This window comes from Microcaecilia unicolor, chromosome 4 (assembly GCF_901765095.1).
Source record: "Microcaecilia unicolor chromosome 4, aMicUni1.1, whole genome shotgun sequence".
Taxonomy (NCBI): Eukaryota; Metazoa; Chordata; class Amphibia; order Gymnophiona; family Siphonopidae; genus Microcaecilia; species Microcaecilia unicolor.
Window position 1 is genome coordinate 182,709,600 of NC_044034.1, and position 26,597 is coordinate 182,736,196.

Sequence of the window (26,597 nt, forward strand, 5' to 3'; positions counted from 1 at the left end):
CCTGAAACACCGCTTTCAACTCTAGGCGGTTGATAGACCACTCCGACTCCTCGGGTGTCCATAGACCCTGGGCATGCTTGCCCTTGCAATGTGCGCCCCAGCCCTTCAGGCTGGCATCCGTTACCACTAGGCACCAAATGGGGAGCGTCAGCGGCATTCCTCGCCGCAGCATGCTGTCCGAGAGCCACCACTCCATGCTGAGTCGGGCCGCAGGGAGCCAAGAGAGTCTGCATTGGTAATCCTGAGAAATTGGAGACCATCTCTGGAGTAGGGAATACTGTAGCGGTCTCAGGTGCGCTCTCGCCCAGGGGACCACTTCCATCGTGGCTGTCATCGATCCCAGCAGCTGGACAATGTCCCAAGCTCGCGGGCGGGGCATCCTCAGGAGCAGACGGACCTGATTCTGAAGCTTGCACCGCCTTAGCTCGGGTAGGAACACATAACCCGAGACTGTGTCGAACCTGGCCCCCCAAAATTCTAGAGATTGTGAAGGGATCAGGTGACTTTTGGCCATATTGACGACCCAGCCTAGAGATTGCAGTACTGAGACCACTCTGGCTGTAGCTTGTAAGCTCTCTGTTGCAGAGTCTGCTCTGATGAGCCAGTCGTCTAGGTACGGGTGAACCCTGATACCTTCTCGCCTGAGAAAAGCAGCTACTACCACCATTTCCTTCAAAAAGGTTCGGGGAGCTGTGGCGAGGCCAAAAGGCAAGGCCCGGAACTGGAAATGTTTTCCCAACACCGCAAACCTCAGAAACTTCTGGTGCGGGGGCCAAATCGGTATGTGCAAGTAAGCTTCTTTCAGGTCTAGAGACGTGAGAAACTCTCCTGGCTGAACCGCCGCAATGATGGAGCGCAGGGATTCCATGTGGAAATGCCGCACTCTCAGGGACTTGTTCACTTCTTTTAAGTCCAGAATAGGGCGAAAGAACCCACCTTTTCGCGGCACCACAAAGTAGATGGAGTATCGGCCGCAGCCTTGCTCGGCGGGAGGCACCGGGGTCACCGCCCCTAACTGAATCAGACCTTGTAAAGTCTCCTCCACCGCCGCCCGTTTGACGGCAGAACCGCATCGGGACTCAACAAACACGTCTCTTACTGGGGCGTTGAATTCTATTCTGTATCCATCTCCGATCAGGTCCAGAACCCACTGATCTGAGGAAATCTTGGCCCACTCCTCGGCAAAGAGGGAAAGTTGTCCTCCGATGACAGGTATCGAGGAGAGGGCCGGCGCACCATCATTGAGAGGGTCGCCCCTGAACTCCTGGCCTTGAGCCACCAGCTGCGGAACGCTTGTCCGAGCGAAAGGAGTTCCTCTGCTGACCACGGGCACGTGAAGTGAACCCAGCCGAACGCCCCGGGCGGTACCTTCTAGCTTCACGGAAGCGAGGTCTGTACGAGGAGTGGACCGCCTGGCCCTTAGAGGAAGGCCTCTGCCTATCTTCGGGCAAGCGCTGGGGTTTTGGATCACCCAAGCCTTTCACAATTTTCTCCAACTCCTCACCAAATAGGAGAAGTCCTTGAAAAGGCAACTTCACCAACCTTTGCTTAGAGGCCATGTCCGCTGCCCAGTGTCGCAGCCACAGACGACGGCGAGCCGCCACTGCTACTGCCATTTGTTTAGCCGAAGCTCTGACAAGGTCATAAAGAGCATCAGCCAGAAAGGACAAGGCCACCTCCATCCGCGGAGCCACATCCAAGAAGGGCTCCGCTCCATCTCCGGGCTGTGCCACTGCCTGTTGCAGCCAAGCTAGGCAGGCTCTAGCAGCATAACACCTGCATGCAGACGCCCGAACAGTGAGACCTGCAATTTCAAAGGACCGTTTCAATGCTGTTTCCAGCCTACGGTCTTGAACATCCTTCAGGGCAACACCTCCTTCAACAGGGAGGGTAGTTCTCTTTGTCACCGCAGTGACTAGGGCATCCACTGTAGGCATTTGAAAACGAGCCATATGCCCCTCACGCAGAGGGTATAACTGCCCCATAGCCCTGGAAACTCTCAAAGGTCCCTCGGGGTCAGCCCACTGAGCCAACACAAGCTCTAGGATGGAGTCATGCAAAGGGAAGGCCCGAGCAGCTTTCTTGGTACTAGCCATCCTAGGATTACCCGAGGAGGCCATGCCACTGTCAGGATCTTCAATAGAGAGGGCCTGCAGGGTATCTGAAATAAGCGCTGGCAGCTCATCACGGTGGAAAATCCTCACCGCGGAGGGATCATCCAGATCCTGTGGTAAATCCGCACCTGACTCCGGTTCCTCAGACCAAGAACGTCTGTCAGAGTTCTCCGAATCCTCACACCCCGACCACAGGGGGGGAGGGGGAAAGGTGCACCACAATCTGAAGGGGAATTAACCCTTCTGCGCTTAACTTTGGGCCAATCATCCGGGAAAACCTCACTGGGCAGTCCCAGGCCAGAATCCATCGGGGGGGCAATCAAAGGGGCCTTAGGCGACCCTTGAGGGAGGGCTCTTTTCATCATGTATGCTTTATGCAGCAAAAGCACAAAATCCGGGGAGAAAATCTCACCCTGGGCACCCAAATCCTGTCCGGTGCTAGCCACTCCTGAAATAACCTCATCTCGAGGTGCCCCACCCGGCTCAGGTCTCTCCATGTCCACGGAGGCCGCGCCATGCGGTGTAAGCAAAATGGCGCCCGCTACCAGCTCAGAGCGGGAAGAAACATCGCTCGCCATGCTCGGGCCGGCTCCTACGCCTGTACAGCACGATTTACAGAGCCCTGCTGCTGATTTGCGCTTGCCACACGTGGAACAGCGCTTTACATTGTCCGCAGCCATCGCCGAAAAACGGCGGTAAAATCCAAAATGACGGTTTTGCGCCAAAATCGCCCCGATCGCGGGCCCACCCCGGAGGAGTTGGAAAACACTCTTACCTCAAAGGATCTAGCGTACAACTACGATCCTGCTGAAAATCAGGTCAAAAACCTCTGTTCCAGCGTCTCTGCGTTTAAAAACGCGACACGACTTTTTTTTTTTTTTTTTTAAGCTGTGAGGAAAGCAGAGGTATTGAAGACTCCGGAGGCTCAGATGAGTGGGAAAGGCAGGGAAAGGGCGAACCTATATGCCTGCATCCACTGTTGGTGGGTAAGGACAGGGAAAGCAATGCAATATGTCCACATCCATAGAGGTATGGGTAAGGCAGGGAAAGGGCTAACCTATGTGCCTTTAAAGTGAAGCTGCTATAGCCTCCAACACCCCGGTTAACAACTGGCAAGCCAGGAACCACCTCCCGGCAGATTTTTCTGGAGCTCTAAGAAGCTGCAGCCACCCTGCTAGGGGAGATAGAGAATACTGAAGAGGCAGTGGAGCTAGCTGGCCAAGAGGGCACTGAGAAAGTTTGAGTGCTCTCTATCTCCCCTGCTGGTTGATGGACATAACCCATACGTAATGGCTTCATCTGCTTGATGACAAGGAAGTGTTACACTCAGATACACTAGGTATATCCCTATCCTCTGAGGGCTTACAATCCAATTTTGTACCAGAGCCAATCGATCTTGGACCTTCCCCAAGACCACAAGGAGAAGCAGCAGGATTTGAACCGGGATTCGGATAGGTGTTCTAACCACTAGCTTATTCTTTCACTCCTTTTAATAGTGCCTGTCACATACAGACAACTCAGTTATATGAAATACCTTGAAAGTATAGAGTTCTCATGGTGAAACTTTAAAAGCAATGGATTACATCCATTTTCTTTTGTGTTATTTTTTTATGAATATTCCAACCAACTTGCCTAGGAATAATTGATAAATAGGAGATAAATTCATTTAAATGAATGAATGATTCTTCCTTCCAATATTTTGTCAAAAGCTATCTTGCCCAAGATAAAATGCATTTTAAATTAAATAAAATGTATTATTCATAGTACTTTACTACTCAATGTGAAAAGAGGCTGGTGATTAGTATGACATGATTTGGAGAAACAAAATACTTTGCTTTCAAGTCATCCAAAGATCCAAAATACTACTCCCTTCACCTGCTAACTTCATGAACTTTCAAAATAAAGAAAACAGGTCAAGCATTTAGTTCAAGGGGTGGGCAGCCCTCAGGCCCCAACCCAGTCGGATTTTCAGGATTTCCAAAATGAATGTGCATGAGATCTATTTGCATACAATGGGGGTAGTGCATGCAAATAGATCTAGTGTATATTCATTGGGGGAATCCTGAAAACTTGACTGGGTTGCAGCCCTCCAGGATCGCGTTAAATGCCAAACAATATCAATAACGAAAGTTCTGATTTCCCTACGGAGTTAAGACTCTCTAAAAAGAAGATCCTGCTGCTTGTTCACTCTTGCTGACCTTAATATCTATGATGAGAAACAAGGTATTAAAGCAGCTCATTACAGGAACCTCAGACACATGTTTACATACAACCAAAATATTTAAACCTACTTGACAGATTTGATGGATTGAAATACTTCAAGCATCTTCTCAACAATAAGTGGTCGGAGACCATCAAATCGCTGAATGGCTTCCCGAACAAACTCTAAGACATCAGCAGCTGCAGCTTCATTATTATCACTGAGAAACTCCATCAGCTGAAATAAAAGACCACAGAAGGCAGCATGTAAAACAAAGACTGTACCTATCAAACATATAAACGGCGAGTGACCGTACTCACTCGCAAATGCGCAGTAGAGACTTCCCTCTCTGCCCCGCCCCCGCTTCAATACGTGATGATGGGGGCGGGACAGAGAGGGAAGTCTCTACTGGCATGCTGCAGACGTCGGAACCGCTCCCCCCTTCCCCCGGAGTCACCGCCGCCCCTCCATCTGGCCCGAGCACTGTGAACTTACATCAGCACGCAGCAGCAGGCACATCAGCAAAGCTGCCATCGGGCTTCCTTCTCTGCCTTTGCCCCGCCCTCGCCGACGTTACGTCACATGAGGGCGGGACACAGCAAGGCAGAGAAGGAAGCCCGCCCCGACGGCAGCTTTGCTGATGTGCCTGCTGCTGCGTGCTGATGTAAGTTTACAGTGCTGCTCGGGCCAGGTGGAGGGGCGGCGGCAACTCCGGGGGGGGGGGGCTCCGAAACCCCCCCCCCCATTCCAAAAGTAGCCCATTTTCACGGGCTCAACGGCTAGTAAAATATAAAGGGGGAAGACAGACATCAACTGGAGGTTACAGCAATGCAATAGGAAGGAAAATGGGCAGACTGGGAGGATTTTATATAAACCAGATCTATGAACCAGAATGTAAGGAACAGTTCAACATGTCAAAAAGGTCACAAGCCTTGCACGAAATCTTAAACATTACATAAACAGCAGGTAAAGAGTGACTAATGCTCCCCATTAGATCTGGCACCACTACTCAGATCAGGTAACTGTGAAAAGCTATGCTAACTGCACTTGATGTAGGAACAGCATGCTTAATTGTCAACTTCTCAAGCAAGGCACTATTATTGAGATTGATCTCCATCAATATGTAGATACTGCTAGATATTACTCCATGTTTGCAGACAAGAATAATTGTTAGCTAGGTTATTTCATCGATTGTTTCAATGTGTTGTTTAAAACTTGCATACCACTGGTATAACATTTGCAGCCATATCTGGAAATCGAACACTACAGGAGTGCAGAGTCCGAACAAGCAATTGTCTGTATTTGTCTGTATCTTCATGTTCTGTAACATTATTTGTCTTAATCACTTCTTTCTTCAAAACAATGACCAACTAGAATAAAATAAGGACAATAAATATCATTTTCATCCACACATTATGGAAATGAAAAAAATAAATATAAATAAAACAAAACAGTATGAGACAATGCTACCTCTTCAACATTTCGGGATGACACAAGATCAAGGGCTAACTGAAGTGTTTTCTTCCTAACTTCTAGATCTGGGGTTGTCAATACACGCAGTATGTCCATAACCAAATCCTGAAAGAGAAGTGAGCAATGTGAATTCATGGAAGTTTCATAACATTTCCAAACTAGGGCGTGATGACAAGAAAACAAGTAGTTCTTTTCAATACCATAATTGCTGCATCAACCTACATAATGTCCCTGAAGAAATTTCAGCAGTATGGGGCAGAGACCCCCACAGCATGCCTCTGATGCACATTTCAGCAGTGCAAGGTAGAGACACCAAAGCATGCCTCTAGTGTACATTTTGACAGTGTGGGGTAGACATCCCACAGCATGCCCCCGAGGTACATTTCACCAGTGTGGGGCAAAGACCCCATAGTATGCCCCTGATGTACATTTTGCCAGTGCAGGACAGAGACCCCATACTATGCCCTTGATGTACATTTCAGTGCCGGACAAAGGCAGGCACTAAAACATCTGAGAGGCTTAAATTAATCACCACAGGATTTCTTGGCAAAGACAGGCAGTAAAAGTTAACTTACACACTTTAGAATTTCAAAAAAAAGTAATTCATTTTCACCCCTCAATGGCAGTTTCCTCCTGCTCCTATGAGCTTCCTGTTCAATTGAAACTGGGCCACAGCACCATAAGCTTTCTCTTAACTAACTAGGACTTATTCATTTTCAGTCTAGCTAAGCCATTGAAGTGGTGGACCCTCAGCCATAGACTGCAGCTCCTTTTGGAACTCCAATCAGCATGCACTATGAATCTAGCAATGAGATGTTACCATGTGTAATGGCTAAGAGTCCCTCTCCCCCTAGGAAAGGTGAATGCTGCATGCAACCCAAACCAGCCCAATGAATAAAACTCGGATCTTTCCAAGTCAACACATAGTGCTACTATACAATCCTCAAGCTGGCACCTTTTCTTACTGCTTTTAAAACCTAAATCTACACACACAGATGGTGCTGGAAAGAGGGGACTGGCAGTCTATCCTAGCTTGCTTTTCTTATACATAAGAGTCAGAAAGGGTTTTCACCTCCTCCCACTATAAAAAGTTGCTATAAAGCCCTTCTTCACAAATCTCCAGGGACAAAAGGAGTACCTGCAGGACACGTTCATGGGTAGGATGGTCCTTGAGTTCAACCAAGCGATCCAGTACAATAAGTTTCACATTGTTATCGCTCTCCTTAATAATTAAGTCAATATAACACTGAGCTGCAGCCTAAATTTAAAAAGAGAGAGAATGTAAATCAGGTTGCCAACATAAATAATCTGTTAAAAAAGGACTGGAAATGAATAATTACGCTTATGAATGTTTCATTAGCAAATTCAAAAAATACTGAAGATTGTGTATCAGAACTTGAGATTAATTCCGAAGATGCTGGTTACTGTATTAAACTAATATAATTTCAGGATTACATAAGAGTAGCCATACTGGGTCAGACCAATGGTTCATCTAGCTCAGTATCCTGTTTTCCAAACAGTGGTCAAGCCAGATCACAAGTACCTGGCAGAAACCCAATTAGCAGCAATATTCCATGCCACCAATCCCAGGGCAAGCAGTTGCTTTCCCATGTCTGTCTCAATAGCAGACTATGGACTTTTCCTCCAGGAATTTGTGCAAACCTTTTTTAAACCCAGATTCGTGGACTTCTCTTCCTTCAATATTAAGGAAATAGATTTATAGCTCTCTGTTTTTGCAATATATCCACATTGTTCTATTTCATGTTGTGTTCTACTTCACTGCCTCATTTTGAGGTCAATGACAAGTCACTTCCTCTTTTGGTTTTTAAATATTTACAGTTGGTTCCCAAAAAAAAGCTGCATGCTGAAGAATAAAGAAAATAACCTGCTGTGAATTGCAATCTTATGCTATTAAAGCAAAGGAAAAGCCCAAGCAACTGCTGCTATCCTGGACAGAAGAGCCAATGCTGTAGTCAAGTCCAGGCACTACAGTAAGCTGGAGAAAAGAAACTGGGATGAGGAGGCAAAAGTGAAGAAAAGGGGGAACAGCAACTAGGAGAGAAAGGACAGAGTAGCATGAGAATGGAAGAACAGAATCAAAAGAAGAAAAACAAAAAAAAGAGCAAAGTGTGTGCAAAATGGTTAAGGGAAGCAAAGTTCCTTGCTTTTAAAATTCTTGGTTGCTGCCAAGTTTACTACATAATTTTCCAGCTCTGGATTTGACAGATAGGTGAAGCATTCAACATGAATTAAAACTATGAGAACACCACAATGAGGAGCTCTGTGACTAAAGCTCAAATGTACATAAGTACATAAGCATCGCCATGCCGGGACAGACCAAGGGTCCATCGAGCCCAGCACCCTGTCTCTTACAGCGGCCAAAAGAACAAACAATTTGTCCCGCCCATCCCAGAAATAGTGGATTATTCCCACGTCCATTCAATAACATTCTATGGCCTTTTCCTCCAGGGAGGAGTCCAACCCTTTTTTAAAGTCCGCTAAATCAACCGCCTTAACCACTTTTTTCGGCAACAAATTCCAGATGGCGCCAAAGTACTCTGCAAAGGTAATAATGAATGGATTTACTTCTTAGGATCCTACAAGGTACATGTGATCCAGGCTGGCCACTGTCAAACATCAAATGCTGGCTTTGATGGACCTTTGGTTTGACAGAGTGTGGTACATTTGTTCCTGTAAACCAGAATCCCCTATACCTGGTTTGTGGGCAAAAGACAAGTCTCCTATGTAGCCTGGGATGTATGTGGTATGTCCTCACTTTAGAGGATCCTATTTGCATTGCAGTATAAGCCAAACAAAGATTCATTCTAATGATGCATGCATGTAAAATACCTAATTGAACAGCAATCAAATGAATCCTAGAACAGTAAAATACCTTGATAGCTGTTGGTGCACTAGAGAGGGTAACCAAGGTCCCTGCAGCTTCATACTTCACCGCAGGGCTTGAAGACTGCAGCAAGTTGTAAATGCACCGAATAAAGCGAGCTCTTTCAGATGGATTAGCATGGCAGACCTGTATGGGATATCAAAATGATTAGCATTTGAAAAACCAACTGGCTGAAGGAGGATGACAAACACAAGAGGTGAAAGAAGTAACTTGAAATAGAAAATATGACCTGTGCAGTAAAGACAAAATGTTTATGCCCAGCTCAGTGATCTAATTGAATCAACTCACACTTTCACTTGTCCATGGGCTACAAAATTTATGAGCCGTCAACAAAGTTAATAGAGCCACAGCAACTCCATCCAACGATGAAAACGTGCCACAATTACATTGTTGCCATCGTAAAGGACAGAATTCAGGATGCTTTCTTGCAGAACCTAACTTAAATAACTTTGCTTTAGTCCTATAATTCCATGAGTCTATCTCCTCCCAGCTACCAGTCTTAGCCTACCCCAGTTTTCTGCAAGATCACAGAAATGGCAACCTCACCAAGTATACCTTCTACTCTCAAAGCAGAAGGGACTTCCAAAACTAGCAGATCAAATCAGGCTTCTTTCTATTATAAGATGTAATCAAGTGCTGAAAAGGAAAAGGTGTCTGAAGATTTTTATTTTTTAATTTTTATTTATAACCATTTACATTTTTACAAGCGATAAAACAACTTGCTGGAAATACAGAGAAAGTAATATGTAGGAATTATTTCAGTCAGGTAATTCTATTCTCTTCCTTAGACCACTAAATAGGGAGAGTGAAACAAGATAAGGAGATCAATTAAACAGTAAACAGAAAAAGAAACCGTGGTATTAACCTGATTATTCCCAGATATTATTCGTCTAATTCATTATTCCACATTGATCATCTGGTTGGCTTCTTCAAGGCCAATACGGTGTATAGTCAAATCATTTCATTGAAAAACATACTTATTGTCCAATATTAGTTAGAAATAATACATCTAATTACATTCTCTCTCTTTTAAAAACCAGAAGTTATTTAACAATACATATACTTAAATCTCTAATTCAAATCCCACTGATTAAAGTAATCCCAGTTTTCACAGGCTTCACTCCTTTTAAAGTAACAATCTGAGGAAATAGTGTCTGAAGATTTTAAAGCGCCACTTACCTAGCCACACCTTCCTATAAACGTAAACTGGTGCTTCCCAAATCTTTATCCAGCATGACCCAATTTTAACACTTCAAAAGTCATATGATCCCAGATGAAGATGAAAACAAAGACCTCCACAACCCCCAACCAACTTATCAAAAGCATGAAGACAGCAGCAGAAGGAGTGATGGTGGCAACAGCAGCAGTCAGCACAGAACCCTGTATGTTAGTGTGTGCTCATAGACCCCAGTACTCAACACAGCTTTCCAGTTTAACAGAAAGCGACCATTGGAGGAAGCACCATGCTGACTGCCATAGGAGAGGGAGCAGCCCTGTTTCTGCTGTCCCAACCCACACTTGGCAACCACTGACTTAAATAATCATCTGATGTATGTATTTGCATTGCTCAGTTTTCTAAAACAGGCAATGCACTGCTAAGAAAGTGACCTTTGGAAAAGTGATTTCTCAAACCAACAGGAAATGCCAGAGTAAGAGATGCCTACCTTTTACTTACTTTAAAAATAAAAAAGTTATAAAATATTTCCAAAATAGCTAAAAAGAATACTAAGAATAAAGATTAAGAGGAATGGAGGACAGTCAAGGACTGGCATGCTACTTGTTTTAAAAGAAATAATATAAATATATTTACTGAAAATAAATTAGAAAAGGCATCAAAACAACATTAATGATAGCTGTAGGACAGAACCAGAATAATCCCTGAACAACACTGTGACCATAGACTTCAGGGTATCAGAAATCTCTTACTGTTCAAAGGACTGACTTCCTTGTGTCCTCTCCTCTCTAAGTTTAGGAAAATGTATGGCCTATTCCCTGATCAAGCCTGAGAATGAGCAGAACATCACAGAGTGAAGGACTTAGACAATGGAGTCACAAACAAGAATGCTTTTCTAACTAGAGCCGAAGAACATACAGTGGTGGAAATAAGTATTTGATCCCTTGCTGATTTTGTAAGTTTGCCCACTGACAAAGACATGAGCAGCCCATAATTGAAGGGTAGGTTATTGGTAACAGTGAGAGATAGCACATCACAAATTAAATCCGGAAAATCACATTGTGGAAAGTATATGAATTTATTTGCATTCTGCAGAGGGAAATAAGTATTTAATCCCTCTGGCAAACAAGACCTAATACTTGGTGGCAAAACCCTTGTTGGCAAGCACAGCGGTCAGACGTCTTCTGTAGTTGATGATGAGGTTTGCACACATGTCAGGAGGAATTTTGGTCCACTCCTCTTTGCAGATCATCTCTAAATCATTAAGAGTTCTGGGCTGTCGCTTGGCAACTCGCAGCTTCAGCTCCCTCCATAAGCTTTCAATGGGATTAAGGTCTGGTGACTGGCTAGGCCACTCCATGACCCTAATGTGCTTCTTCCTGAGCCACTCCTTTGTTGCCTTGGCTGTATGTTTTGGGTCATTGTCGTGCTGGAAGACCCAGCCACGACCCATTTTTAAGGCCCTGGCGGAGGGAAGGAGGTTGTCACTCAGAATTGTACGGTACATGGCCCCATCCATTCTCCCATTGATGCGGTGAAGTAGTCCTGTGCCCTTAGCAGAGAAACACCCCCAAAACATAACATTTCCACCTCCATGCTTGACAGTGGGGACGGTGTTCTTTGGGTCATAGGCAGCATTTCTCTTCCTCCAAACACGGCGAGTTGAGTTCATGCCAAAGAGCTCAATTTTTGTCTCATCTGACCACAGCACCTTCTCCCAATCACTCTCGGCATCATCCAGGTGTTCACTGGCAAACTTCAGACGGGCCGTCACATGTGCCTTCCGGAGCAGGGGGACCTTGCGGGCACTGCAGGATTGCAATCCGTTATGTCGTAATGTGTTACCAATGGTTTTCGTGGTGACAGTGGTCCCAGCTGCCTTGAGATCATTGACAAGTTCCCCCCTTGTAGTTGTAGGCTGATTTCTAACCTTCCTCATGATCAAGGATACCCCACGAGGTGAGATTTTGCGTGGAGCCCCAGATCTTTGTCGATTGACAGTCATTTTGTACTTCTTCCATTTTCTTACTATGGCACCAACAGTTGTCTCCTTCTCGCCCAGCGTCTTACTGATGGTTTTGTAGCCCATTCCAGCCTTGTGCAGGTGTATGATCTTGTCCCTGACATCCTTAGACAGCTCCTTGCTCTTGGCCATTTTGTAGAGGTTAGAGTCTGACTGATTCACTGTGGACAGGTGTCTTTCATACAGGTGACCATTGCCGACAGCTGTCTGTCATGCAGGTAACGAGTTGATTTGGAGCATCTACCTGGTCTGTAGGGGCCAGATCTCTTACTGGTTGGTGGGGGATCAAATACTTATTTCCCTCTGCAGAATGCAAATAAATTCATATACTTTCCACAATGTGATTTTCCGGATTTAATTTGTGATGTGCTATCTCTCACTGTTACCAATAACCTACCCTTCAATTATGGGCTGCTCATGTCTTTGTCAGTGGGCAAACTTACAAAATCAGCAAGGGATCAAATACTTATTTCCACCACTGTATACTGAATTCAGTTCAATCTGAAGAGGATGACTGTTTATAGATATTCCTAATCAGAAAACAATTTGAATATGTCAGGCTCAGGAATAAACTATAGGTTTTAAATCTATTAAAATTTATTTTGGCTATGAATTTGCATCAGCACCCTAAGCCAAGAAATAAGAATTTATTCTATTACCAATCAATATTACATCAGTGTACTGATGTTACAAAATATGAGTAGCTAATCTAATGACTCACTACCACATATGGAAACTAAAAATAAAGAGGAAAAAATACAAAGATTAAACTATCTATAATTGGAAAGGAAAAAGCTCAGAACTGTGTGTCACTACTTTAAAAATCCTGCCTTTCCTTCTGTTAAAACTACTGTAACTGACAAATTGTTTATAATATTGTTTTTAAAAAATCCAGCTCTAGGATCATTTTGTAATTTATACTGTAGAACAGGAACAGTTCTTTAGAACAAATTGGAACCCCTTTAAAAATGACACAATCATGAGCGAATGTTTAGGCATCCCTGGTCAAATTATCTATTTCAATAAATCTGCAAGTTAATGGAAGCTGACACAACCTTTACAAGGTAGAAAGTGAAACAAAGTAATTATGAATTAGAAATTGAAGAAAGACAATTTCAGTTTTTTAAAGATTCATAATTACAAAAAAAACCTGTAAACACGGCAAGTGCAAAAGTTTGGACACCTTTTCAGTCACTACTTTTGACAGAAATAACAGATTCCAAACATTTCTTGTAGCCAATTAAATCTTTTTTTTTCTTGCTTTTGTATGTGCTCAGGTAAAGTGAAGATACTTACCTGTAGCAGGTATTCTCCGAGGACAGCAGTCTGATCATTCTCACAAGTGGATCGAAAATCAGTGTCGGCCCAGGAACCAGCAAAATGCATAGCAAAAAGGAAAAAATTTTGCTAGAGCCTTCTGGCACGCATGCCGCTCCGCGCACACGCAGAGTGCCTTCCCACCCACTGCGCTCCTCAGTTTAATCCAAACACATAAATAAAAGAAAAGGAACAACTCCAAGGGGAGGTGGGCGGGATTGTGCAACACCAATTGCCCAAACTGACTGTTGCGTCGGGTATGCTGCTCCAGGCAGTAGTGAGATGTCTTCACACATTCACAATGTTGCAGCCTTGAAAACCTCTTCAATGGAGGCTGACTTTAAATGAGCCACTGACGCAGCCATGGCTCTGACATTTTGAGCCATGACACAGCCCTCTAGAGTAAGCCCAGCGTGGGCATAAGCAAAGGAGATGCAATCTGCTAGCCAATTGGAAATGGTGTGTTTTCCGATGGCAACTCCCCTCCTGTTGGGATCAAAAGAGACAAACAACTGAGCGGAATGTCTGAAGGACTTTGTCCACTCCATGTAAAAGGCCAACGCTCTCTTGCAGTCCAAGGTGTGCAAGCTGCTTTCGCCAGGGTAGCCTGGAATAAACTTCCTGAGCCCCTACGTCTTGCCCCATCCTTGGCCACCTTTAAATCTAGACTGAAAGCCCACCTCTTTAACATTGCTTTTGACTCGTAACCACTTGTAACCACTCGCCTCCACCTACCCTCCTCTCTTCCTTCCTGTTCACATTAATTGATTTGATTACTTTATTTATTTTTTGTCTATTAGATTGTAAGCTCTTTGAGCAGGGACTGTCTTTCTTCTATGTTTGTGCAGCGCTGCGTATGCCTTGTAGCGCAATAGAAATGTTAAATAGTAGTAGTAGTAGTAGGACTACTCTGTTGTGAGGAAACTTAGTATAAGGTGCATCCACTACTAAGGCCTGAAGCTCACAGCCACCAAGAAAACGACCTTCCAGGTCAAGTACTTCAGATGGCAGGAATTCGGTGGCTCAAAAGGAGCTTTCATTAGCTGGGTGAGAACGACGTTGAGATCCCATGACACTGGCGGATATTTGACAGAGGGCTTTGACAAAAGCAAACTTCTCATGAAGCGAACAACTAAAAGTTGTCCAGAGACAGGCTTACCTTCTACACGCTGATAAGCACTAACTGCATTAAGGTGAACCCTTATGGAGTTTGTCTTGAGACCAGACTCTGATAAGTGTAGAAGGTACTCAAGCAGGGTCTGTGTAGGACAAGAAAGGGGATCTGTGGCCTTGCTGTCACACCAGATGGCAACCTCCTCCATTTAAAAGAGTAACACCTCTTAGTGGAATCTTTCCTGGAAGCCAGCAATACCCAGGAGACATCCTCCGAAAGGCCTTATGAAGCGAATTCTAGGCTCTCAACATCCAGGCCGTGAGAGCCAGAGACTGGAGGTTGGTATGTAGAAGCGCCTCCTCTTTCTGCATGATGAGGGTTGGAAAACAGTCCAATCACGGTTCTTTGGAGGACAATTCCAGAAGAAGGGGGAACCAAATCTGACGCAGCCAGTAAGATGCAATCAGGATCATGGTTCCATGGTCTTGCTTGAGTTTCAACAAAGTCTTCCCTACTAGAGGTATCGGATGATACGCATACAGAAGGCCTGTCCCCCAATGAAGAAGGAAGGCGTCTGATGTTAGTCTGTCGTGGGCCTGAAGCCTGGAACAGAACTGAGGGACCTTGTGATTGAGTTGAGTGGTGAAAACATCCACAGAGGGGGTGCCCCACACTCGAAAGATCTTTTGGGCTATACCCATGTTCAGAGACCACTCGTGAGGTTGCATTACCCTGCTCAGCCTGTTGGCCAGGCTGTTTACACCTGCCAGATATGTGGCTTGGAGAAACATGTCATAACGGCGTGTCCAGAGCCACATCTGGACAGCTTCTGACACACAGGTCGAGATCCAGTGCCCCTCTGCTTGTTAGTGTAATACATCACAACCTGATTGTCTGTTTGAACTAAAATAATTTGGTTGGACAGCCGATCTCTGTTTTTCGAGTGTTCCAGATCGCTCGGAGCTCCAGAAGGTTGATCTGAAGACCTGTTTCCTGGAGGGACCAGGCTCCTTGAGTGTGGAGCCCATCTACATGAGCCCCCCACCTCAACAGTGATGCATCCGTCGTCAGCACTTTTTGTGGCTGAGGAACTTGAAATGGAAGTCCCAAGGTCAAATTGGACCAAACTATCCACCAATGAAGAGAGCGTACCAGCTCGGGGGACACTCGGATGACATCTTCTAGACTCCTCATGGCTTGCTACCACTGAGAAGCCAGGGTCCATTGAGCAGATCTCATGTGAAGACGTGCCATGGGTGTAACATACACTGTGGAAGGCATGTGGCCCAACAACTTCAACATCTGCCGAGCTGTGACCTGCTGCGATGTCCGAACCTTGGACGCGAGGGACAGAACGTTGTTCGCACGGGTCTCCGGAAGATATGCTCAAACAGTCCATGTATCGATCAGGGCTCCTATGAATTCCAATTGTTAGACAGGACGGAGATGGGATTTGGGATAGTTTATTACGAACCCTAGTAGCTCAAGCTTCCGTATGGACTCCCAAGCACCTTCCTCCGAGGTGCTCTTCACCAGTCAATCATCAAGATAAGGAAACACATGCACTCCAAGTCTGTGTAGCGACGTTGCAACTACCACTAGACATTTGGTAAACACCCTGGGAGCTGACACGAGGCCAAATGGCAGTACGTGGTACTGAAAGTGCTGCATCCCCAACTGAAACCGAAGATACCTGCTGTGAGCTGGATGTATCAGGATGTGAGTGTATGCAGTCCAGGGAGCATAGCCAATCGTTCTCTACTACTACTGTACTATTTAGCATTTTTATAGCGCTACAAGGTGTACGCAGCGCTGCACAAACATAGAAGAAAGACAGTCCCTGCTCAAAGAGCTTACAATCTAATAGACAAAAATAAAGTAAGCAAATCAATTAATGTGTACAGGAAAGAGGAGAGGAGGGTAGGTGGAGGCAAGTGGTTACAAGTGGTTACGAGTCAAAAGCAATGTCAAAGAGGTGGGCTTTCAGTCTAGATTTAAAGATGGCCAAGGATGGGGCAAGACGTAGGGGCTCAGGAAGTTTATTCCAGGAGTAGGGTGCAGCGAGACAGAAGGCGCAAAGTCTGGAGTTGGCAGTAGTGGAGAAGGGAACAGATAAGAAGGATTTATCCAGGGAGCGGAGTGCACAGGAAGGGGTGTAGGGAAAGACGAGTGTGGAGAGAAACTGGGGAGCAGCAGAGTGAGTACATTTATGTTAGTAGAAGAAGTTTGAACAGGATGCGAAAACGGATAGAGAGCCAGTGAAGCGACTTGAGGAGAGGGGTAGTATGAGTAAAGAGACCCTGGAGGAAGACGAGACGGGCAGCAGAGTTTTGAACCGATTGGAGAGGGGAGAGGTGACTAAGTGGGAGGCCAGCAAGAAGCAGATTGCAGTAGTCTAAATGAGAGGTGACAAGGGTTCTCCTGAATCATGGGAAGAAGGGTGCCTAGGGAAACCATCCGGAACTTTTTTCGAACCAGGAATTTGTTCAGGGTCCTTAGGCCTAGGATGGGACGCATCTCCCCTGTTTTCTTTTGTACAAGGAAATACCTAGAATAGAATCCCTGCCCCTCTTCCCCTGGTGAAACAGGTTCGACCACTTGGGTCTTTAGAAGGGCGGAGAGTTCCTCTGCAAGTACCTACTTGTGCTGAGAGCTGAACAAATAAGCTCTTGGTGGGCAATTTGGAAGTTTGGACACCAAATTGAGTGTGCATCCTAACCAGACTATTTGAAGAACCCAACGGTAGGAGGTTATGAGAGGCCACCTTTAGTGAAAAAATTTTAACCTCCCCCCAACCGGTAAGACGTCCGGCATGGACACTTTTATGATGGCTATGCTCTGATGGAGCCAGTCAAAGGTCCGTCCCTTGCTTTTGCTGGGGAGCAGCAGGGGTCTTAGGCGCACGCTGTTGACGAGAACGAGCGTGCTGGGGTGTAGTCCGAGCAGGCTGGCGAGCCGCTGGAGAATACCTACGACTAGAAAAGGCATAAGAAGCACTCCAGGACCCACCAAAATACCTCCTAGATGAGGAGGTGGTCGCAGAAGGTGCCTGGCGGGAGAGAGAAGACATAGTATCTACTACTACTAACATTTCTAAAGCGCTACTAGGGCTACGCAGCGCTGTACAATTTAAACATAGAAGGACAGTCCCTGCTCAAAGAGCTTAAAATCTAAAAGACAAGAGAACAATCTAAAGACAAGTGTACAATAGAGGACGAGTGAACAGTTAATCTGATAGGGTGGATAGATTGGGGCATTCTATATTTCTCAAGCGGTTAGGCGCCAAAGGCAGCATTGAAGAGGTGAGTTTTAAGCAGAGATTTGAAGATGGGTAGGGAGGGGGCATGGCGTATGGGTAAAGGAAGATTGTTCCAGGCATAGGGTGAGGCAAGGCAGAATGAGCGGAGCCTGGAGTTGGCAGTGGTGGAGAAGGGTACTGAGAGAAGGGCTTTGTCCTGTGAGCGGAGGTTACGGGCGGGAACATAGGGGGAGATGAGGGTGGAGAGGTAGTGAGGAGCCGCAGACTGAGTGCATTTGTAGGTAAGGAGGAGGAGCTTGAATTGTATGCAATATCTGATCGGAAGCCAATGAAGTGATTTGAGGAGAGGGGTGATATGAGTATATCGGTTCTGGCGGAATATAAGATGTGCGGCAGCGTTCTGAACGGATTGAAGGGGGGATAGATGGCCGAGTGGGAGGCCGGTGAGGAGTAAGTTGCAGTAATCAAGGCGAGAGGTAATGAGAGCGTGGACGAGAGTTCTGGTGGTGTGCTCAGAGAGGAAAGGGCGAATTTTGCTGATGTTGAAGAGGAAGAAGCGACAGGTCTTGGCAGTCTGTTGGATATGCGCAGAGAAGGAGAGGGAGGAGTCGAAGATGACTCCGAGGTTGCGGGCAGATGGGACGGGGAGGATGAGGGTGTTATCAACTGAGATAGAGAGTGGAGGAAGAGGAGAAGTGGGTTTAGGAGGAAAGACGAGGAGCTCGGTCTTGGACATGTTCAGCTTCAGGTGGCGGTTGGACATCCATGCCGCAATGTCGGATAAACAGGCCGATACCTTGGCCTGGGTCTCCGCAGTGATGTCAGGTGTGGAGAGGTATAGCTGGGTGTCATCAGCATAAAGATTATACTGAAAACCATGAGACGAGATCAGCGAGCCCAGGGAAGAGGTGTAGATTGAGAAAAGAAGGGGTCCAAGGACAGATCCCTGGGGAACTACAACAGATAGTGGGATGGGAGTGGAGGAAGATCCATGCGAGTGTACCCTGAAGGTGCGGTGGGAGAGATAAGAGGAGAACCAGGAGAGGACAGGGCCTTGGAACCCAAAAGAGGACAGCGGTATGCTGTATCGGTATGCTTCTTGATCTGGTCAACCAATTCTTCAACCTTCTCTCTGAAAAGGTTATCCCCCCGGCATGGGGCATCCGCCATTCTCTGCTGGACCAAATGGACCAGTCAGAGACATGCAGCCATGAGAGTCTGCGCATCGCTATACCCTAGGCAGAGATTCTGGATGCTATGTCAAAAGTGTTTCCAAGTTACTCGCTTTAACGTCCTCCTTTAATCTCCAACTATGCTCCACCTCCCCCACTCATCAAAATGGTCACTGTCTTGATCTCATCTTCTCCTCCAACTGTTCACCTTCTAGTTTCCTTGCCTCTGATCTTCCCTCCTCTGATCACCACTTAAATCTCCTCCCTCCCAGTCCCGTTCTATCTTATCTAATTTATCTAGGAATCTTGACGATATTGACCCTTCATCTCTATCCTCCCATGTTTCAAACCTCCTCTCTACTGTGGCACCATCCATGTCTGTCAACGAGGCTGTTTCTTCTTACAACAATACTCTATCCTCTGCCTTAGACACTCTTGCACCCTTGATGACCCCGCCCTGTAAGGCGTACAAAACCCCAACCTTGGCTGACTTCTAATATCCGCTACCTACGTTCCTGTACCCGCTCCGCCGAACGCCTCTGGCGGAAATCTCGGGCCCTTGCTGATTTCTTACACTTTAAGTTCATGACCTCCTTCCAATCTGCTCTTTTACGTGCCAAACAGGATTATTATATCAAACTGACCAACTCTCTTGGCTCTAATCCTCGACTTCTCTTCACCACATTAAACTCGCTCCTCAAGGTGCCCCCTCCCCCAACTCCCCCTTCATTATCTCCTCAGACCCTTGCTGAATTCTTTCACAACAAGGTTCAAAAGATAAACCTTGCTTTCTCTATCTCACCACCTCTCCCTCCACTAGTCCGTTCCCCTCTCTCTCCTTCCCCTCATTCCCTTTCCTCCTTTCCTGAAGTTACTATTGAGGAAACTACACTTCTCCTTTCTTCCTCAAAATGTACCACCTGTTCCTCTGATCCCATTCCCACCCACCTTCTTAATGCCATCTCTCCTGCTCTTATTCCTTTTATCTGTGATATTCTCAACCTCTCACTTTCCACTGCGACTGTCCCTGCTGCCTTTAAACATGCTGTGGTCACACCTCTCCTTAAGAAGCCTTCACTCGACCCTACTTGTCCCTCTAATTACCGACCCATCTCCCTCCTTCCTTTTCTCTCCAAATTACTTGAGCGTGCTGTTCACCGCCGCTGCCTTGATGTTCTCTCCTCACATGCTATTCTTGACCCACTACAATCTGGTTTTCGCCCACTCCACTCAACCGAAACTGTGCTTACTAAAGTCTCCAATGACCTATTACTGGCTAAATCCAGAGGTCAATATTCCATCCTCATTCTTCTTGATCTTTCCGCTGCTTTTGACACTGTCGATCACAGCATACTTCTCGATATCCTGTCCTCACTTGGATTCCAGGGCTCTGTCCTTTCCTGGTTCTCTTCCTACCTCTCCCTCCGCACCTTTAGTGTTCACTCTGGTGGATCCTCTTCTACTTCTATCCCTCTGCCTGTCGGCGTACCTCAGGGTTCTGTTCTTGGTCCCCTCCTCTTTTCTATCTACACTTCTTCCCTTGGTTCATTAATCTCATCCCATGGCTTTTCCTACCATCTCTATGCTGATGACTCCCAAATCTACCTTTCTACCCCTGATATCTCACCTTGCATCCAAACCAAAGTTTCAGCGTGCTTGTCTGACATTGCTGTCTGGATGTCTCAACGCCACCTGAAATTAAATATGACCAAAACCAAGCTTCTCATTTTCCCCCCCAAACCCACCTCCCCGCTCCCCCCATTTTCTATTTCTGTTGATGGCTCTCTCATTCTCCCTGTCTCCTCAGCTCGAAACCTTGGGGTCATCTTTGACTCTTCTCTCTCCTTCTCTGCTCATATCCAGCAGATTGCCAAGACCTGTCGTTTCTTTCTTTACAACATCCGTAAAATCCGCCCCTTTCTTTCCGAGCACTCTACCAAAACCCTCATCCACACCCTTGTCACCTCTCGTTTAGACTACTGCAATCTGCTTCTTGCTGGCCTCCCACTTAGTCACCTCTCCCCTCTCCAGTCGGTTCAAAACTCTGCTGCCCGTCTCATCTTCCGCCAGGGTCGCTTTACTCATACTACCCCCTCCTCAAGACCCTTCACTGGCTCCCTATCCGTTTTCGCATCCTGTTCAAACTTCTTCTACTAACCTATAAATGTACTCACTCTGCTGCTCCCCAGTATCTCTCCACACTCGTCCTTCCCTACACCCCTTCCCGTGCACTCCGCTCCATGGATAAATCCTTCTTATCTGTTCCCTTCTCCACTACTGCCAACTCCAGACTTCGCGCCTTCTGTCTCGCTGCACCCTACGCCTGGAATAAACTTCCTGAGCCCCTACGTCTTGCCCCATCCTTGGCCACCTTTAAATCTAGACTGAAAGCCCACCTCTTTGACATTGCTTTTGACTCGTAACCACTTGTAACCACTCGCCTCCACCTACCCTCCTCTCCTCCTTCCTGTACACATTAATTGATTTGATTACTTTATTTTTTTGTCTATTAGATTGTAAGCTCTTTGAGCAGGGACTGTCTTTCTTCTATGTTTGTGCAGCACTGCGTACGCCTTGTAGCGCTTTAGAAATGCTAAATAGTAGTAGTAGTGTTGTAAGTGTCCCTGGCCAAGAACTTACGACACAACCTCTGCTGCTTGACCAGCTTCCGAAAAGGCTTGGTGTGCTCCAGAGGGAGTGCATCAACCAAGTCAGACAGCAGCCTCACCAAGTTCTGCAAGTAGAGGCTCATGAAGAGCTGGTATGATTGAATAAGGGCAATGAGCATCACGGCCTGATACATTTTTCTCCCAAGAGTCCAAGGTCCTAGCTTCTCTGCCTGGGGGAGCCAAAGCATAGTCCCTAGTACTCCTGGCTCTCTTGAGAGCAGCATCCAACACCATGGAGTTGTGGGGTAACCGAGACCTTGCCAACCCAAGTTCCCCAAGGATCCGACACTGGGTGTCAATTTTCTTGGGGACCACAGGGACAGTCAGAGGGGCCGCCCAGTTCCACATGAGGACTGCCTTGAGTACCTCATACAGAGGCGCCGTCACTGCCTCTTTAGGTGGAGAGCTGTAGTTCAGGGCTCATCTTCCACTTCTACTGGGAAGGGTATGGCCTCAGCCATTTCTACACAAAAGAGGTGAAAGAGAGGCTCTCAGGTGGAAAGGAAGGTTCTGAAGGGATCCCAAAGGTCTCATCGGAGGAAAAGTACCTCGGATCCTCTTCAGACTCCCACGAGAGCTCCTCCTCGGTGTCAGACAGCACTTCCATCAGGGATGCTCAAAACCAGGCCCGCCTCAACTTCGAGGACCCATAGCCTTGAGAACAGCATTGAGGAGTTCATTCCTGCCTCAACTCCAGCGAAGTTTCCTCCACCGACGTTGAAGGAGAACCGGCCTGGGTGGCAGTGGACACAGGAACCGCAAGCAGCGCCAGGGAGGGGGCTGCACCATGAGCTGGGAGCCAGGCGGGGCCACAGCGGAAGCCATGGTAGGCACAAGCACCCCCAATGCCGATGCACAGCGCTGCATAAAGGCCTCCAAAAGCTCTGGGCGCAAGGCTCGGAATCACTCGTCGAGAGCTGCCATTAGTAAAGGCTGAGGTGCCAGTGTGGGCTCAGGTTGCCAAACCGTCTGGAGTGTGGGAGCAGGATCTCGGCTGCTGGGAGACAGGTGCGTCGGCACTTCCTGAATTGAGGGGCAGCACTCCTCCCGGCGCCAATGCTTCTTGGGAGCCTGATCCCTCAATGTCCTGGTGCTCCCGGCACCCTGTGTTGAAGGAGATCGGTGTCGGTGCTTCTTGGCCTTCGCCTGATGCACCTCGCCGAGACTCTTCGGTGCCGACGAGGACGACGTGGAATCCCCATGATACCTGGGGGTCAGGTCCAACAATGGTCAGTCCTGAGGGGCCCGCTGTAATAAAAGTCCATTTTAAACACCGTTTTCAACTCTGTCTTGACCAACCAGTGCACTTGGGGTCTGTATTTTTGATTAGAAGTAATTCCGTTTAAAAATGATTGTTTAACTTTGATTGTGTGAAAATAAGTTAGAATGTAGAAGATAAGACCCAGTTCTAATTAATTTGGTATGTGAAGGGAGAGGTGGAGCCTGTTTGGAGTTCAGACTGGCCACCTGGACTGAGAGACATCTGACCACATTACCACAGTATGGCTTGTTTACCAAAACAGAGAAATTCTCAAGCATTCTGTAATTTTCCTTAGCTCTGAACATGAGTTCTAAGCCTAATAAAAAAGAGTTTCTATCAGAGAAATTGGGAGCTCGTCTGTGAGTAACATACAAACTGCACAGAGAACCATATTTCCTGGTCAAAGAAACTCCTGGCTTTCGCTGTGAACAGGGCCCCCCCCCTAGCTGATAAGAGCCTGGATGATGTAATGATCAGTGATGGACGTATGTATATTATAATGTATTATTGCTTCTTTTCCTGATCTAGAAACTCCTAGCATTGCTTGGATGTAGAGATCAGGGACCAGTGATGTAATGATTGTTTATAGGTATTGTTTCTTTTCAGTTATATAGCTAATCATTGTGTATCTTAGATTTTAGAACTTCTAATAAAATTCTCATTTACCTAATACGAATCCAAAACAATACACAGTAATTACTGAGTAGTCTGTGTCAGTAAAGCAGGATGTAAAACCTGGGGCAGAACACCCTGCACAGCAGGAGACCTTGAGACAGGTGGAGACCCACTCAATGCCTCACTACTCCCAGTGTCCCTGGGTCTCGCAGCAGCAGCCATCTCTACCGTGACTCCCGATGTCAATGCCTCCCTCGACGCCGACAACCTTGATGGACCAGACCGAGCTCCAAAAAGTTTTTCACTTTGAGCCTTTTGGGAAATTTGTGTCCTTTTCTTCATAAGAAGACAAAGGATGCAGTTTGCCGGGCTATGGTCGGGCAAAGTACTCCTTAAGCCACCTGGAAATAGTCGCCTTAGAAGACGCATCCCCCTGGCAAGGCCCAGCCAGCAGAACAAAAAGATGATCTATGTGACAGAACTCATTAGAGACCTGTAACCCACCGAACATCCAAGAGCCGCAGGACCGCAAATTCCGAAGGATAATCTCCACTGCTAACTCAAGATTCCATTCCTTTTATCTTGCTGCACCATATGCTTTGAATAGACTTCCTGAGCTGGAACGTCAAGCTCCATCTCTGGCCATCTTCAAATCTAGCCTAAAAGCCCACCTTTTTGATGTTGCTTTTAACTCCTAACCTTTACTCACACTTGTTCAGTACCCATGTTTTATCATTCCCACCTTAGTAATTCCCTTATACTTTGTCCTGTTTGTCTGTCCTAATTAGATTGTAAGCTCTGTCGAGCAGGGACTTCTCTTCATGTCCAGTGTACAGTACCGTGTACGTCTAGTAGCTTTATAAAAATGGTAAGTAGTAATAGTAGTAATAATCCTCCTCCCAAAAGGAAGGGAAGGCTGAAGCGTCAGGCTCTTCAGCTTGGAGAAAAGAGGGCAGAGGGGAGATATGATAGACGTCTATAAAATAATGAGTGGAGTGGAACGGGAAGACATGAATCTTTGTTTACTCTTTCCAAAAATACTAGGACTAGGGGGCATACGATGAAGCTACAAAGTAGTAAATTTAATACGAATCGGAGATAATATTTCTTCACTCAACGTGTAATTAAACTCTGGAATTCATTGACAGAGACTGTGATAAAGGTGGTTAGCTTAGCAGGGTTTAAAAAGGGTCTGGATGGCTTCCTTAAGGAGAAGTCCATAGACCATTATTAAATTGACTTGAGGGAAAATCCACTGCTATTTCTAGGATAAGCAGCATAAAATGTATTGAACTTTTTTGGGATCTTGCCAGGTATTTGTGACCTGGATTGGCAACTGTTGGAAACAGGATGCTGGGCTTGATGGACCTTTGGTCTGTCCCAGTGTGGCAATACTTATGTACTAAAAGAGAGGCTGGCTGAGACGAAAAGCTGAGACCACTTTAGGCAGAAATGAAGGAACCTTACGCAATGTCACACCTGACTCAGAAAACTGCAGGAAAGGATCATGACATAAAGGATCTGAATCTCTGAAATCCTTCATGCCGACATAATGGCGACCAAAAACACAGCTTTCAGGGTGAGATCCTTGTTAGAAGCCCTGCATAACGGCTCAAAGGGCACCTTCTACAGAGCTTGGAGATCCAAATTGAGGCTCAAGGGCTGGCAGGCCTGGCAAAGAGGCGGGCGAAGGTACAGAACCCCTCTTAAAAACCTCACCACATCCAGATGCGAAGTCAGAGAACAGCCCTACACCTGGCCCCGATAACAAGCTAAAGTGGCCACCTGTACTCACAGGGAATTATAGGCCAGGCCCTTCTGTAAACTGTCCTGCAAAAAAGCCAGTAGTTGAGGAATGGAAGTCTGCAGTGGCGACCAAGCACAGGATGCACACCAACCCTCAAAGTTCCGCCACAACCGAACACACGCAGTCGACATGACCTCGAACACGGTAGATATCACATCAGAATAGTCCTTCTTCCTCAAATGCGGCCTCTCAAGAGCCAGGACATAATACCAAAGTGGGAGAGATCCTCCATCAGAATCGACCCCTGATGCAGGAGGTTGAGGCTGACCAGGAGTCAGAAGGGAGGCTCCAGCAGAAGACACAAAAGATCCGCATACCATGGATGCTGAGATCAGTCCAGAGTCACCAGAATTATGTGATCCTGATGGTGCTGAATCTTGTGAAGCACTTGGCCAATGAGTGGCCAAGGAGGGAAGACATACAGCAGAATTTTCTCCGGCCAGAGCCGCAGCAGGGCGTCCAGCCCTGCTGACCCAAACTTCCGTCGTGGACTGAAGAAAGTGGGCACCTTGGCATTCACCCGGGATGCCATGAGGTCCACCTCCAGTGTCCCCCATTTCAGAAGACTCTGATCCTTCTGACGAAACACTTCTGTGGGCTGCTCCCATTCCACCACGTCCAGGAGATGACTGAGAAAATCTGCACGCTCATTGGCATGACCCACGATGTGAGCCGCGGACAAAGCACGTGTTCCTCAGCCCACTCCATGAGCCAGAAAGCCTCGGCAGCCAACCTTCGACTCTGGGTGCCACCTTGCCTATTGATGTAAGCCACTGCCGTCGTAATGGCCGCGAGCACTCGGACCGCCTTGCACACAGATGCCTGAAAGGCTCTTGGAGCAAAGACCACCACCTGCAGCTCCAGGCAGTTGATCGGCCAGGCCGCCTCCTGCGCCATCGCCCCTGAGCCTGAAGGTGAAGACAATGGGTGCCCCACCCCAACAGGCTGGCATCCGTGACTCGAGAAGCCAGCAGCCCATGCTCTGCAACACTTGAGGCAGCCACGGAAGACACCACTGATACTCCTGGGATACTGGCAACCACCTGCTCAACAGAGTGCTGCAGAGGACGCATGTGGGCCCTCGACCAAGGCACCACCTCCAAAATGGCTGCCATCAAGCCCAACACCTAAACATCATCCCAAGCCTGCAGACTCGGCAAGTGCAAGAGGTTGTGCATCCGAGCCTGAAGCTTGAGCCTCCTATCATCCAGAAGAAAGACACTATCCTGGACCATGTTGAAGAGGACCCCCAAGTACTCCTAGGACTGAGTCAGCAAAAGATGGCTCTTTGGTAGATTGATCACCCAGCCATGACCTAATCGGTAGGCCTGTGAGTCTCCTGCTCAGAGTCCACACGGATCAGGCAATCGTCAAGATAGGGGTGTACTCTGATGCCCTTCTTGTGATGGAACACTGCCACCACATCACCTTGGAAAAGGTGCAAGGGGCTGTAGCCTGGCCAAGGGTAAGACCTGAAACTGGAAATACTGTTCA

At 46.8% G+C, this 26,597-nt stretch overlaps 1 protein-coding gene across 3 annotated transcripts in view; it reads right to left on the minus strand.

The window, feature by feature from the left end:
- Positions 1-26,597, minus strand: part of COPB1 (coatomer protein complex subunit beta 1) — a 152,273-nt gene that overhangs the window by 59,786 nt on the left and 65,890 nt on the right. For all 3 annotated transcript variants that reach the window (XM_030201038.1, XM_030201040.1, XM_030201039.1), the window contains exons 7-11: positions 8,681-8,818; positions 6,926-7,045; positions 5,785-5,892; positions 5,538-5,684; positions 4,406-4,551 (exon numbers count right to left, since the gene is read on the minus strand). In XM_030201038.1, coding sequence (XP_030056898.1) covers positions 4,406-4,551; positions 5,538-5,684; positions 5,785-5,892; positions 6,926-7,045; positions 8,681-8,818 — 659 coding nt within the window. The remainder of the gene's footprint in view (positions 1-4,405; positions 4,552-5,537; positions 5,685-5,784; positions 5,893-6,925; positions 7,046-8,680; positions 8,819-26,597) is intronic.